The 15,609-nt window shown below is 38.9% G+C and overlaps 1 protein-coding gene across 2 annotated transcripts in view; it reads left to right on the top strand.

The window, feature by feature from the left end:
• Nucleotides 1-15,609, top strand: part of LOC126251737 (integrin alpha-PS2-like) — an 836,605-nt gene that overhangs the window by 765,005 nt on the left and 55,991 nt on the right. For both annotated transcript variants that reach the window (XM_049952346.1, XM_049952345.1), the window contains 2 exons: nucleotides 3,082-3,294; nucleotides 3,472-3,574. In XM_049952346.1, coding sequence (XP_049808303.1) covers nucleotides 3,082-3,294; nucleotides 3,472-3,574 — 316 coding nt within the window. The remainder of the gene's footprint in view (nucleotides 1-3,081; nucleotides 3,295-3,471; nucleotides 3,575-15,609) is intronic.

Raw genomic sequence — 15,609 nt, 5'->3', positions numbered from 1 at the left:
ACTGATTGTCTCTAGTACAGATATACTTCAAAAACAATGTAAGACTTAACAGAGCAATGATAATAAGATTCAAATAATGTGTAATAAAATACTCCAAAGGAGAATAATATAAACTGCCAATGAAGTCACAGAACCAGTTCATAAATTTTGTACTAAAGCATTTGAATGTAGTTATTGGACAGAAAAGGAGAAAAATAAATAGAAGAGCAATAACAACCTGGAGTACTTTGGGTAAACTAAAGAGGGTTTTTAAAACAAAGATTTCAATGTGTCTGAAGTGGAATTAGTGTGTATTAACAGTTTTGTTGTTCAGCAGTGAGACATTAAGGGCATCCATATCCGTGGGGCAAGAGAGGTACCCCCCTCCCTACCCCCACCTCTCAGGAAAAGGAAAAAAGTATAGTATATTCAGGTGTTTTTCTTTCAATAAAATGATTTCAAAGTTGGTATGAAGCAGATTTTTAACTTGATTGGAACTGGAACTTTGTAATCGCTTTTTGAAAGTCAACTTTCATCATCCAAAACATAAAAACGCTCCAAATCCTCCAGGTCTAGGCCCCCACCCCCTACTAACTGTCGTACAGGCATCCTTGTGAGACAGGGACTTTTTTTGCAAATACCATAAAAAACTGGGGCAAAGGAAATATTCATGTTGAAAAATACTGGGAGAGACAGGAATACAAGCAAATGATTCTGGGAAGAGACTTGGGTAGTTGGCATAATTAGGACTCCATTGAAAATGAAGTGGAGCTGGCTGTAAAATGTAGCCGGACAAATAGGTGTCAGGTGGGTCAAGAATTCACAAGACAGAGATAAGTAAACAATATCTGTAATTTTTAGAAATTGCAATTTTTTGCAAAATTAAGTGTCAAAGATTTTTCCGTGTGGCAGCTGTAACCATGTTCAGCTATGGTTTTGCTTGCATCTGACATGATTGAATTGGCAGGTCATGTTTTAGTATTCTTGCACATTAGACATAATTGATTCCATAATATCTTAGTGTCTCAAGTAGCATACTCAGATAAATACACAAAACAGAAACACAATCCATGCTATTGTTTACAGTGTGCAAAGGTACATGTTAAGGATTTTGACCTTACCTACAATTATTTGTTTTCATCACATAAAAAAACATTAGAAACACACCCATGTGCACTTGGATTAGAGACACTTACCTAGTACTATGTACCATTCTCTTTCACCATCTTGAAGGCTGTGACAGTTTGTGGCAAAAGACTGAAAACATTCAGGGCAGCTCATGACATGTGTCTGCTGAACCACAGCCCATAACAGATAGAGATTGGTCAGAGAGAGATGTGCACATTCCATTCTGTGGCATCCCACAAGTACTCAGTAGAACCTGGAGGAAAGGGAGCAGGAGGGCAACCAATGTTCCTCATATTCAAAGAAAGTTCCTCAAATCATTTGACACTATTTGGGAGCAATGGCATGGTGCGTTGCCTTACTGAAAGGACAGAATGTCCGCAGGGTGACATAAGTGAACAAATGGATATACATGATCAGACAGTGGACTTCTGTATCATTTGTCAGTGACAGATGATGACAGACACATCAGTAGCATCATTTTATCCTATGTTGTCGTTATTCACATGTGAATACCTTCACCCTCCACCTGAACTGAGATCTGTTGGCAAGCATGATTTATCATCTCAAGGTGAGTTTCAGTGTATTCATATTTTTGATGACCACAGACTTTTGTATCCATTGTCATCTGCAATAAAACTTGCTCATAACTTTCCATCAATTCAAACTCAGGTATATGCAAATTCATCACTTATCAGTCCAGGAAATATTTTCATACTTTGAGTGCCCAGTGACTGTGTTCCTGTGCCCAAGCTAATTTTTCTGCCATGAAACATGTCAAACACAAGTTCAAGTGTGGGGCTGTGGCTTCTGCACCCCTATCAAGGAGGTGGTTCTGGATGATGTAACTTTCATTGGCTGTTGCAGTCTGGCATAGAATTGATGAGTGATTTACTGCATTGTGGCTTATCTATCCCCTGATATAATCTTTGTTAGTAAGTTGTGACCAGAAATGGTGTAGTGAAGATAACTGGTGACCAGACCATGATAATTTATTGTCACCCCCATCCCCTTCGACGCCCGGGGCACAACACTTTATTGTCACCCCCATCCCCTTCGACGCCCGGGGCACAACACTTTATTGGCACTCTCCCTTCCCCCCTCCCCCTCTGGCACCCACCCTCAGCACAAACACTTATAGTAATATAATATGTAGAATTTATTCTAATAATAATACATTACATTTTCCAGAAAATTGTGTTTGTCGTCTAGGAGACTATTGGTGCCCTACTGCAAGTGGTGCCCAAGGCATGATAGAACCCCCCCCCCCCCCTCCTACTACACCACTGATGACCAGTAACATCCCCATTTTGTTGGCTCTGGTGTCAGTTTTCTCCAGATAGGGCACCAAGATGCACTCTTGACAGGGGGCACATGAGAAGCCCATTGCCTACACAATCTTGGTAATGGATTTGCCCATGCATCAGACACCCATGATGACTTGCATTGATGTTGCACAGCTTGCTCATAGTGCACTTGAGACTCACAATGATGGCCACCACTAGGCCTGATAAAATCCTACTGACATGACACATTGAACTATACATTTGTTGTGGTGACAGCAGCTATGTCCAATTCAGTTGCTTAAGAGTTTATGTCAAATTAATTGTAGTTATTCTGTAAACCTTAAAACAAAGAATGATGAGGATGAAAGCTGAACTATTCAACAGTGTGCTAACAAAATATTTAAGATTTTATCTCTAGGAACAACTTTCTTATTTCACAACACTTAAAAATGTATCTTATTTCTCATATTGCCTCTCAGGCGAGTAAATAATTCTTATTGAATATATAATAGCTTTAAATTTAATCGAATAAGTGTATTTTAATTTCAAAGGTTCATGTATTAAAACAGTAAAGAATCTATATCATATTAAAATGAAGCAAATATTGCAAATATTGTTTTTATAATTATTTATGAAGTTTTGTATTCAAGGAATGGCATTGACAAATACTGAATATTTGTCTTGTACATAGGTCATCTTGTATTCATCATTCCTGCAAAAAGTTGGGGAGTTCACTGGTGAACAGATGGGTGCATACTTTGGGTATGCACTTTGTGTATCAGATATGGATGGTGACAAAACTGATGATCTCGTTGTTGGTGCACCCCTCTACACTCACCTTCAAAATAATGAAGGAAAATATGAAACTGGCCGTATCTACGTAATCTACCAAAAAAAGGGAACGGTAAAGTGATAAAAAAAATTGTGCAAAATTAATATAACTACCAGTGCATACCAAAATGTATTAAAAACTTTATCAATAGAACATTTGTACTAATTAAGAAACAAAAATGTTCTGTAATTTTTTTCTGCCCAACTGTTTACTCTAACTTCATTCTTGCATTTCTTTTTTATATTTCAGAACAGGTTTGCCACTCATCATTGGCGTGATGGTGTAAATTCTAAATCACGATTTGGCCTTTCTTTAGCATCAGTTGGAGATCTCAATAAAGATGGATATGGAGGTCAGTGTAATATATCATAATACTGTAAACCAAAATACTTTAGTTAGTCTGAGTGATTGGAGATGTTGTTCTGGTACATAAAATAAATAAGAAAATTAAAAATTGAAGGGAGACTCTTTAGTTAGAGAAAAATGAAAAGAACTGAGCCTACAAGTAAAGGAACTCGTGACTTCATTGACAGTAATTAGCAATCCTAGATCCCTTTCTTGAACTGCTCCTTTGTGTTTTTGCTTGTGATAGTGATACAAGGATACAATGATTATGTATTTGGACACTGAATACCACAGTAAGATTCTAGAATTAAGATCACTTTGACTCAGTAAGTGGTCAACTGTTTAATTGTAGTTTGTGATAAATGGCTCAACTTCAAATATGACACCCTGCAGATTTACATTTTTATTGAGTACACTATTAAGTATTACTTTTTTCATAAAATATATATAAAAAACAAAAATGCTGTAACTTAACAAATGAAAGCGTTGGTGTGTTGTTGTTGTTGTTGTTGTTGTTGTTGTGGTCTCCAGTCCTGAGACTGGTTTGATGCAGCTCGCCATGCTACTTTATCCTGTGCAAGCTTCTTCATCTCCCAGTACCTACTGCAGCCTACATCCTTCTGAATCTGCTTAGTGTATTCATCTCTTGGTCTCCCTCTACGATTTTTACCCTCCATGCTGCCCTCCAATACTAAATTGGTGATCCCTTGATGTCTCAGAACATGTCCTACCAACCGATCCCTTCTTCTAGTCAAGTTGTGCCACAAGCTCCTCTTCTCCCCAATTCTATTCAATACCTCCTCATTACTTATGTGATCTACCCATCTAATCTTCAGCATTCTTCTGTAGCTTCTATTCTCTTCTTGTCCAAACTATTTATCGCCCACGTTTCACTTCCATACATGGCTGCACTCCATACAAATACTTTCAGAAACGACTTCCTGACACTTAAATCTATACTCGATGTTAACAAATTTCTCTTCTTCAGAAACGCTTTCCTTGCCATTGCCAGTCTACATTTTATATCCTCTCTACTTCGACCATCATCAGTTATTTTGCTCCCCAAATAGCAAAACTCCTTTACTACTTTAAGTGTCTCATTTCCTAACCTAATTCCCTCAGCATCATTCAAGTTAACTTGACTACATTCCATTATCCTCGTTTTGCTTTTGTTGATGTTTATCTTATACCCTCCTTTCAAGACACTGTCCATTCTGTTCAACTGCTCTTCCAAGTCCTTTGCTGTCTCTGACAGAATTACAATGTCATCGGCGAACCTCAAAGTTTTTATTTCTTCTCCATGGATTTTAATACCTACGCCAAACTTTTCTTTTGTTTCCTTTATTGCTTCAAAATATGTCTGCTTGTGTCTGTATATGTGTGGATGGATATGTGTGTGTGTGCGAGTGTATACCTGTCCTTTTCCCCCCCTAAGGTAAGTCTTTCCGCTCCCGGGATTGGAATGACTCCTTACCTTCTCCCTTAAAACCCACATCCTTTCGTCTTTCCCTCTCCTTCCCTCTTTCCTGATGAGGCAACAGTTTGTTGCGAAAGCTTGAATTTTGTGTGTGTGTTTGTGTTTGTTTGTGTGTCTATCGACCTGCCAGCGCTTTCGTTCGGTGAGTCACATCATCTTTGTTTTTAGATGTATTGCTCAATATGCAGATTGAATAGCATCGGGGATAGGCTACAACCCTGTCTCACTCCCTTTCCAACCACTGCTTCCCTTTCATGCCCCTCGACTCTTATAACTGCCATCTGCTTTCTGTACAAATTGTAAATACCTTTTCGCTCACTGTATTTTACCCCTGCCACCTTCAGAATTTGAAAGAGAGTATTCCAGTCAACATTATCAAAAGCTTTATCTAAGTCTACAAATGCTAGAAACATAGGTTTGCCTTTCCTTAATCTTTCTTCTAAGATAAGTCGTAAGGTCAGTATTGCCTCACGTGTTCCAACATTTCTACGGAATCCAAACTGATCTTCCCCGAGGTCGGCTTCTACCAGTTTTTCCATTCGTCTGTAAAGAATTCGCGTTAGTATTTTGCAGCTGTGACTTATTAAACTGTTAGTTCAGTAATTTTCACATCTGTCAACACCTGCTTTCTTTGGGATTGGGATTATTATATTCTTCTTGAAGTCTGAGGGTATTTCACCTGTCTCATACATCTTGCTCACCAGATGGTAGAGTTTTGTCAGGACTGGCTCTCCCATGGCTGTCAGTAGTTCTAATGGAATGTTGTCTACTCCAGGGGCCTTGTTTCGACTCGGGTCTTTCAGTGCTCTGTCAAACTCTTCACGCAATATCATATCTCCCATTTCATCTTCATCTACATCCTCTTCCATTTCCATAATATTGTCCTCAAGTACATCGCCCTTGTATAGACCCTCTATATACTCCTTCCACCTTTCTGCTTTCCCTTCTTTGCTTAGAACTGGGTTTCCATCAAAGCTCTTGATATTCAGGCAAGTGGTTCTCCTTTCTCCAAAGGTCTCTTTAATTTTCCTGTAGGCAGTATCTGTCTTACCCCTAGTGAGATAAGCCACTACATCCTTACATTTGTCCTCTAGCCATCCCTTCTTAGCCATTTTACCACATTGTAAAATACAGAATACACTTGTTCTGTTATTAAAACAGTGTGTAGGGTTTCTGTTACATTAAACATTGTTGAAACATTTCCTACTGGAAAACATAATTCATAACAACAAAAAACTGGTGCAGCTTTTAACCAAAATAGGGAACTGTGGGTCAGAGGGCAGAGCTGTCTAAGAGTGCTGTGAGTAGACACAACAGGGACAAATTTTTTATCTGTGACGACAATGAATTGTTCTCTACTCCCAGTTGTACTGCCTCCCTTTGTCATTTGATTCCTTGAACCAGCTGTGTTTGGGTGATGATTCCATAGAACACTGAAGAGCTGCCTCAAGTTCCTTTTCAGCTCACTTGGTTTCAGGTATTCCAAAGTGTCCTGTCATACTGTTAACTTCTCCTTGTGTTGATAGATGGAAAGGGAATAACAGATACTTGGATAATTTTCCATGCAGGATAAGCAGACCAAACAAAAAAATTAGTAACCCCCAGGAGACATCATGCCAATACTGCATAGCACCACCTCTAGTCATGTTAAGAGCCTCAATTCAGTGACGAAGAGAGTCCGCAATTTTCCAGATGAAGCCATTTGTTGGTGGTTACATCCTGTAGAGCTCTATCAAATTGTGGGGATGTTGATGGCTATATTTCATGTGTTTTTGGGGGTCCATACCTCAGTCACTAAAAATGGAACTCTTATAGGATAACTGTGCTGCCTGCCTGTCTGTCTGCCTCCCTGTCCGACTGCTATAAATGCTTTTCCTCAGGAACAGGTAAATGTATCAAGTTGCAATTTATGTCTATGGTCCCTTGGCAGTGTAAAAAATTGAACCTTCCAAGTCAGTGCAGCCAAAAGATACATCCATTTATGTCACATATTTTGATATCTGAAAACTCACTCATAAAACCTATAGGGTGCTTACCTTAACCTAAAATCATAAAATTTGGCAAGAAGCAAGGAGGTTTCACAGTACAACCAAAGAAAACTATCTGGAATATGCGTATTTGTAATTATATCATATGGAAAAATATTTCTTTTGTAAACTATTGTCCATCTGTCTCTCTGTGTTTGTTGAGACCCCCTTTTTCTCAAGAACAGGTAGACCTATCTGTGTGAAATGTATGTCATGTACTAAGGTCTATCATTCCTAGGCATTGTAGCAAATGTAAGCTTCTAAGTTGAAGCAGTTAAAAGATGGAGCCATTTAAGTCACATATTTTGTTACTCATGAACGACGTATGGGGTACTTACCATTGACTTATAACAACAAAAACAATCAATTATTGACAAAATTATTTAACTGGATAGATAAAACATCTACTCACCAAGTGGCGGCAGAACACACACATAAAAGACGGTTGTAATTGGCAGGCTTTCAGGACCTTCGTCAGGCAGAAGGGTTGAAGACGAAGGAAGCTCTACTTACAGCATCCCTGTGATTCAAACTGACTTGCATTCCCTCCTTAAAACCTCAAGCCCCTCACAAGGACTAACACCTCAATCCATAGAACTTCTCACCCCCCCTCCAAAAACCATGCACCGCCTTCTTTTATCTTCTTCCTAAGATCCACAAACCCAATCATCCTGGCTGCCCTATAGTTGCTGGCTTCAAAGCACCCACTGAACGTTTATCTGCCTTAGTTGGTCAACACCTACAACCCATAGTACAAAGACTCCCCTCCTACATCAAAGACACCAGCAATTACCTAGATCATCTGAAATCCGTGCCTGTCCCACTCGCACCTCACACCTTGCTTGTCACCATTGATGCCACCTCCCTCTATACCAACATCCCCCATGTACATGGTCTGTCTGCTGTTGAACATTTCCTCAGTCAGCATCCACCTGATTCCAAACCTGTGACATCCTTCCTACTCACCTTAATCAACTTTATACTTGCCAACAACTACTTCACGTTTGAGGGGCAGACATACAAACGGATCAGGGGTACAGCCACAGGAACCAAGATGGCACTATCCTATGCCAACCTTTTCATGGACCACTTGGAGGGGGCTTTCCCGGGATCCATAAGTCTCCAGCCCCTGGTTTGGTGTAGTTACATTGATGATATCTTTACCATATGGAATGGTGAGGCTGACCTGCTGAAGTTCCTGGAATCTCTGAATACCTTCTTCCAATTATATTTCACATGGTCCTACTCTGAATCCCATGACACTTTCCTTGATGTTGATCTCGTCCTCACTGAAGGCCAGCTACACTCTTCTGTCCACATTAAACCCTCCAACAAACAAGAGTACTTACATTTTGACAGTTGCCATTCTTTCCATGTCAAATGTTCCCTCCCACACAGCCTTGGCATCTGAGATAAACATATATGTTTGGCTGCAGACTCTTTACACCAATACACCACCATTCTCAAATCAGCCTTCACTGCATGTAATTACGCCAACAGCCTAGTTAGAAAGCAGATTTACTGGGGCATCACATCTTATCCTGGCACTGTTAATCCCTCCACAAAACAGCTTCAGAGCACACCATTGGTGACTCAGTATTATCCTGGTCTGGAATGTGTTAATCAGCTACTTTGACAGAGCCATGACTTCCTATAACCTTTCCATTGCCCTCCCAATCTCAACATTATTCTTGTCAGATATGCTCCTTCTGAACCCATCTCCCTACCCTATGGCTCCTAACCCTGTGACCGTTCCTACTGCAAGACTTGCCCTATGTACCCTTCTACCACCACCTATAATAGCCCTGCAACTGGCAAAACATATACTATCAAAGGAAGAGCCACCTGCGAAACGACACGTCATATACCAGCTATTACATAAATACTGTTCGGCCTTTTACATCGGCATGAGTACCACCAAATTATCAATTAGGATGAATGGGCAGAGGGGGTGTACTGGCAACTCACAATATCCTGTTTCAGAGCATGCTCTACAATGTGACATTCATGACCTCGGTGCCTGTTTCACCACATGTGCCATCTGGATTCTTCCCCCAGAACTCAGCATGTGAGAACTAGCACTACAATGTCCTTGGTTCTCACCTCCCACCTACCCTTAATATATTTTACGTTCTTCCGTCTCAGCATTTGTTCATTGTAACTACTCTTTGCTTCACCCCTTTTTAGTTTTCTGCTTATTTCATTGTCTTTCCCATTTATTTTTCACTGTCCCCCTCCCACCTCTGTTACATACAATGCACTTAGCTTTTTACTCTTATTGACTCATGCATGATGTTTAAGCAGCAATCTCTGTCTGCATATTAACCTGTCTTCCACATTTAAGCTCTCAGATTTTCAAATCTTGTCCAATGCAGTCCCCAACAATCAGTCTTTCCTTCTCATCCTGTATGGTAAGTCTCCCCTGATCCATGGTTCTGGGAACCAAAATCTACCCCATTTCCAGACCTCTCAAGTCATTTTCTTTCACCCTTCTTCATTCCCCTTCAACCCTTCTGCCTGAAGAAGGAGCCATTGGCCCCAAAAGTTTGCCAGTTACAGCCACCTTTTATGTGCGTGTTCTGAGGCTGTTTGGTGAGTAGATTTTTTATCTATCCTATTAAGTAATTTTACCATTGACTTAGAATCATGAAATTTGAAAAAAAAAACAGGGTTTAACAGTACAAGCAAAGGAAAAAAAATCAGGAAGTATCAGTTTGTTATTAATGTGATTTTTTTTCATTTGTTGTCTGTCTTTAAACTTAAATTAAAACATTCCTGAAAGTGTTGTATTTCTTGGGATCAATACCATCACAGTATCACTGTTGATGACAGGCAAAAATTGTTGAGATTCTTGATTCCAGGATGAAATGTCTGCATACATAATTAAGTTTGTACAGAACCCCCGAGTGCAAGTCCTATTCACACCTGGCCAATATTTATTTACAAGTGGACCCAGATACTTTCTATAGAATTTAATAAGCAGTTCCAGGTGTGATAGGGTGCCTGCTGTTTGTGGAACCAGCAGCATGTGCATTTACCTCTGTAAACATAACTGTTGTCATCTTGGAAGATGGGATATCCAGAGCATAATGGAGATGCAGAAGGAGGGCAACACTTTGTCTGTGAGGATGTTGAACTAAACATCGTGGTTTTTGCTGGAAGTAACATGCATGAGTGAGCCTAAGTCAAGGTGTGAAAAACACCCCAAAAGGTCAAGAACCACCTCCGACCTGACTGACATGCTCTGCACACTGTGTATTAAATACGTCATTCAATATTTGACACCTTGTAACATTTGAAAAGAGGCAAATTGCAGCTTGTTGGACCACACTACATGCTTCCAGTTAGTTACTATCCAGTTTTGATGTTGTTTGGCCCATGGAAGACATGCAGCATTGTGTACTGCTGAAAGTCATGATGTTTTGAGAGGTACCTGACTCCATATGTTCAATACATACAGTACTTTTCACAATGTTCACTCATAATCTGGCAGAGATGGACCACCATGCACTGATATCAGCAATTTATGTAAGATTCAAAAACAACTGTCATTGATGAGGCACATCACTCAGCTCTAGTCCCTAATGGTTAGAAATATGTTAGGAAAGCTGTTCTTACACTGTGTTACAGGGTTTTGAGTAGTACACCATTCTGTGTAAACATGTTGGATAGTCTGCATTGATGCCCTAACAAATTGTGTAATTTCATTCACAGTGTGGTCATGTACATGTTCAAACATGATAGCTCCTTTCTGCCACTCTCTCATTTTCCTCATCTTACTGCACTATTTCCATACAGTCCACTGTCATGTATGGGTGTTTTAAAGAGTATCTGGTATTTTGTAATTTTGTGGGTTTTATTAGTCACAGCCAAGTGATTTTTCATTGTTGTGTTGGTAACTGCATCTGAAATGTATCTGTACATGTGTAGCCATATCATATGTTACTCTGTCGTCAGTTTTCAGAAAGATTACGCATGTTTGCTTAAGAGTGGCCATTATTGATTTGTTTTAAAAATGGCTCAATCAGAGAGTTTCCATTAAATTTTGCTACAAAAATGGAAGAAAATGCAACACAGTTTTAGAAATGTTGAATTGCTTCTGGTGAGTCTGCTATGAGTGAAACAGGGGCTTACTAGTGGCATAAGCATTTGCAAGGTTGTCGTGAAGATTTTGAAGATGAATGACATTCAGGACACCCCAGCACATGAACAACCAATGAAAATGTGGAAAAAGTGAAAAAAAAAAAAGATTGCCAAAGCACGATCATAGAAGTTGCTGATGATGTTAGCATATAAACTGCCTCATGTCGTGAAATATTTTCAGATATTTTTGGGAATGAAATGTGTACTGCAGAATTTATGCCAAAGATGAGAAAGTTTGAGGAAAAGCAGTGGTGAAGAGAAGTTGCTCAAGAGTCACTAAATGAAGTCAACAACAATGCAGAACTATTGAAACATTTCATGCAGCTACCATGTTGAAGCTAGGGCTCAGTCGTGCTAGTGGAGGCATTGTGGATCACCTATACTGAAAACACTTGATGAGTTCAGTTGAATGTGAAGGTTCTGCTCAATGTTTTCATCAATTTTAATGGTGTATTGTGTCATGAGTTCTTGTTATAAAGCCAGACGATCATAAGGAGTACTACTTACAAGTTCAATGCTGGTTGCAGGAAGGAATCCTGAAAAAAACACCCGGATTTGTGACAAAACAGTTAATGGCTTGTGCACCACAATAATGCACCTATTCACACTTTATTGCTTGTTTGTGCATTTTTGGCAAAAAAAACACACTGTAATGATGCCTCAGCCCTCATATTCAGCAGATATGGCCCTGTGTGACTTTTTTCTGTTTCCGAAAATAAAGAGAACCTTAAAGGGCCATCATTTTATGAGCATACATGAGATTAAAGGTGTATTGCTGGTGTATAAGTGTTTCGGGGATTGGAAGAAGCACTGGCATAAGTGTAGGGGGACTACTTTGAAGGAGATAACATTAATTTAGGCAAAAAATAAAACAAAATTATTTCCAAAAAATGAAAATTCCCAATACTTTTTTAACACATCTCGTACACACCACTTCACTGCCATGACTGTTTCAAGCAATGGAGGGCAATGTGACTGCCTGATCTGCACCATCTACAGCACTCCCAAGTGACCAATGTGCTCTTCTAAGAGGGCAACTGATATTGTATCCTAGATTCTATGTAGATTGTTAAGGGAATTGGGACAGTGAAGAAAGTTCTTTCTTTGATTGTGCCTCATCTTCTCATGTCTCACAAAGGTCACATGCAACTGTGCACTGTACACATTGAATTCATTTTGGAAACATATTTTTAAAGAATGGCTAGGAAAAATGACTGAGTAGCCAAAGAAACCTCTGTATTTGGACATGCAGTTAATTACTATGTATTATATTGCTTACATAAAATGTTATAAATTAAGAACTGCATTGGGACAGGAATTCCTTTTCCTGGTCTTATTCATCACTGGCTAGCTATTCCTAACAGGATTTCACCAGTGCCCCACTTATCATTTTTTCAGCATTCTTGTAGGGCTTTACAATTTCAGTAAGCATCCTGTGGCACACAGTCCCCTCTGTACATTATACCTACAGCAACTCTACTGCTTTATACCTTTGCTTGTATGTCATCAATTGGAAAATGCATTCATTTTCAAAATGGCTCATATCTAATTCAGGCCCATGCAAAGTGGAAAATTTAGTCTGATATTCATCACAAACATTTCTAAAAGACAGCTTACTGCATGAACTGCATAGAGAAAAATCTCTATTAAAATACCATTTCATGGGTAAGTGAACAACAGTACTATGTATAGACTAGCTGTTAACTGTGGCTGCACTTGCATATCAGTAGTTTTGTTATGGGGAGAGATGGTGGGTATGTAAGCTACTGTACACGCAGTAACATCAGGTGCCTCACATTCCTGCCTGTTTGGGTAAGAGTAGCTCATGATGTGCACCCTGCTCTCCCCCTCCAAAGCTGTTTCAATGCATGTTGCATTGGCATACACAGTATCACTGCTGGGCAGTGCATACAGAGGGGCATGGGTAGGAGTGTGCATCTGTGCATCATGCCATTGAAGTAGCTACACATTATACAACATGCACAGTCAACTGGGGTGATTTAGTACCACTTTTTTAACATTTTTTAAAATATTGGGCACAAAATAAATTACACATCACAACAGCCATTGTAACATTTTACATCTACAGTTATTGAGTGCTTGGGAAAGTGAAAATGTATACTACTTATGCCTTACTAGAGTAAAAATCCAGTTTTAATACTGGTACAAAGTTACACTGTCATTCAGGTTAACTTTAGACCAGTCTTAAAAAAAAACAAATTCAGATAATGCCAAAAGGAGATCAGTTGTCAATAAGAAGTAAAAGTAACCATCATTAATACAGTATTGCAGGTTTACTTTGAAATATCGTATTAATATTAGCATGGCACTGCTGAACTTTAATCACTGTTATCAGAAACTGTCTTTATAGCCAATGCAGTTAAAGAGCTATCACAAGCCTAAGGGTCTGTAGGAAAGTGGAGAGGTAACTGAAATACTAAGCAGAAATCATAGAGGTAATAAAACTGTTACTTTTAGTATATAGTAATGCCAGTATGTGGAATAACCAAATTTTTGGAACAGAAATACCAAGTGGTACAAAGATAACCTGACTGGTAGAAAGTTTTCCTCATTGACAGTACATTATGCAACAAATAGCGTGGAAGTTGGATTACACACATTGAAGATTGTATAAGCATTGTATTCATTACTTCGAATCATATCAGACAGCACTTAGCAACCAATAAAAACATTTACACAAATGTGATAAAGACCAATGTCAAAGAGTAAATAGCATTTTCAAAGAGTAAACATTTTTCTCTAAACCATACAACATTCTTCAAATCAATAAGTAACTTGTACTACACACTTTCTAAAACAGACCATGTTCTTTCTCGGGATTCAAGCTATCTCCAAACCAAATTTCATTGAAATCAGTTCAGCAGGTTCATTGTGAAAACATAACAGATAGTGACTTTCACATTTATGATATTAGTATGGATAAAAATTTCAATTACAATATCTTTTTCTGTGAACCAATTTTGATGAAATGGCTCTGAGCACTATGGGACTTAACTGCTGAGTTCATCAGTCCCCTAGAACTTAAGAACTACTTTAACCTAACTAACCTAAGGACATCACACACATCCAAGCCCGAGGCAGGATTCGAACCTGCGACTGTAGCAGTCGCGCGGTTCCAGACTGTAGCACCTAGAACCACACGACCACCCCGGCCGGCAAGCTATGCTCATGTTACCTGCAAAAACCACATGAAAATTTGTCTGGTAGTTTGGGAGAAGTGTGTTCAAACCCACAAATACACACTACAGTTTTGCAGATTTATTATTAATGTAGATTTGTGGAATATAAAAAACATTGGTACTGAGTTGGGTGCTGTGGTGGTTAGCACAGTGGACTTAGATTCAGGAGGACAATGGTTCAAACCCACATTCTGCCATCCTGATTTAGGTTTCCCGTGATTTCCGTAAATTGCTTCAGGCAAATGCCAGGATGGTTCCTCATATTGGTAAGACTGTTACATACTCTCAAATATAAGGCCATTAGATATGAAGCATATCACAAGAAACTTAAATGAAGATGCCAAATGGGATTTGTGAGCTTCTCCTCTCCAATGTGACTTCATTTACCTTATAACCACTACATCTCATTGCTCATTTGCTGCAGCATAAGGAAGTACTGCCTTATGTTATGTGTCCAGCATCCAGTCCCATTGCAGAGACTGGGTGTAGGTCTTGTGCTAAATGCACCTGTTGCCAGCAGATATTTCTAATGATGCAATACACTTAAAATTTTGTGCTAAGACTGCTGGGTAAAGTCATGCATACAAAAATAATAAATCTGGGACACTACAGATATGTGTTAAAATGAAACAGACAAGTTCACTGTACACCGTATGACTTATTTGTAATGTAGTTGAACGTATTAAGTACCTCGAAAGCCAAGTCTTTCAAGTTGACAGGTATGTATACTTATTAGTAGACCTGAAACAATCTCACCACTTTTAATTTTCAAAATTATTCGTAAATCAATATAAAGCTCTCAGGTTGCCAATTGAGTGAGTTCATAAAATATTGTGCTACTTCAGTGGACTCGTGTGGCTGGAAACCTGAGAATTCTATATTAGTTCAACTCACTGAGGAAGACAATGAGAGCATAATAATATGTTGTTTTAATCAACAGTTTTCTACAATTGTTATGTGTTTTGAAGCTTACTGTAGTATTACTATACAACTATATTGTTTCTACCTCATAAGTGTATGCAAACTAATGTAAGATTAAAATTTTTGTCCAATCTGTAGTGTAATTAACTCATCACCTGGGTTGATCATAGGTGGCTTCTTAAAAGACAATAAGATGGTGTGAGTGCAGGAAAAAAGTTTATACTGAATCCTTGATTGAGACCTGTATGTATAATCATCTTTTTTCATTTTTAAT

Source organism: Schistocerca nitens, chromosome 4, assembly GCF_023898315.1.
Source record: "Schistocerca nitens isolate TAMUIC-IGC-003100 chromosome 4, iqSchNite1.1, whole genome shotgun sequence".
Taxonomy (NCBI): Eukaryota; Metazoa; Arthropoda; class Insecta; order Orthoptera; family Acrididae; genus Schistocerca; species Schistocerca nitens.
This window is presented reverse-complemented; position numbering and strand designations above follow the sequence as displayed.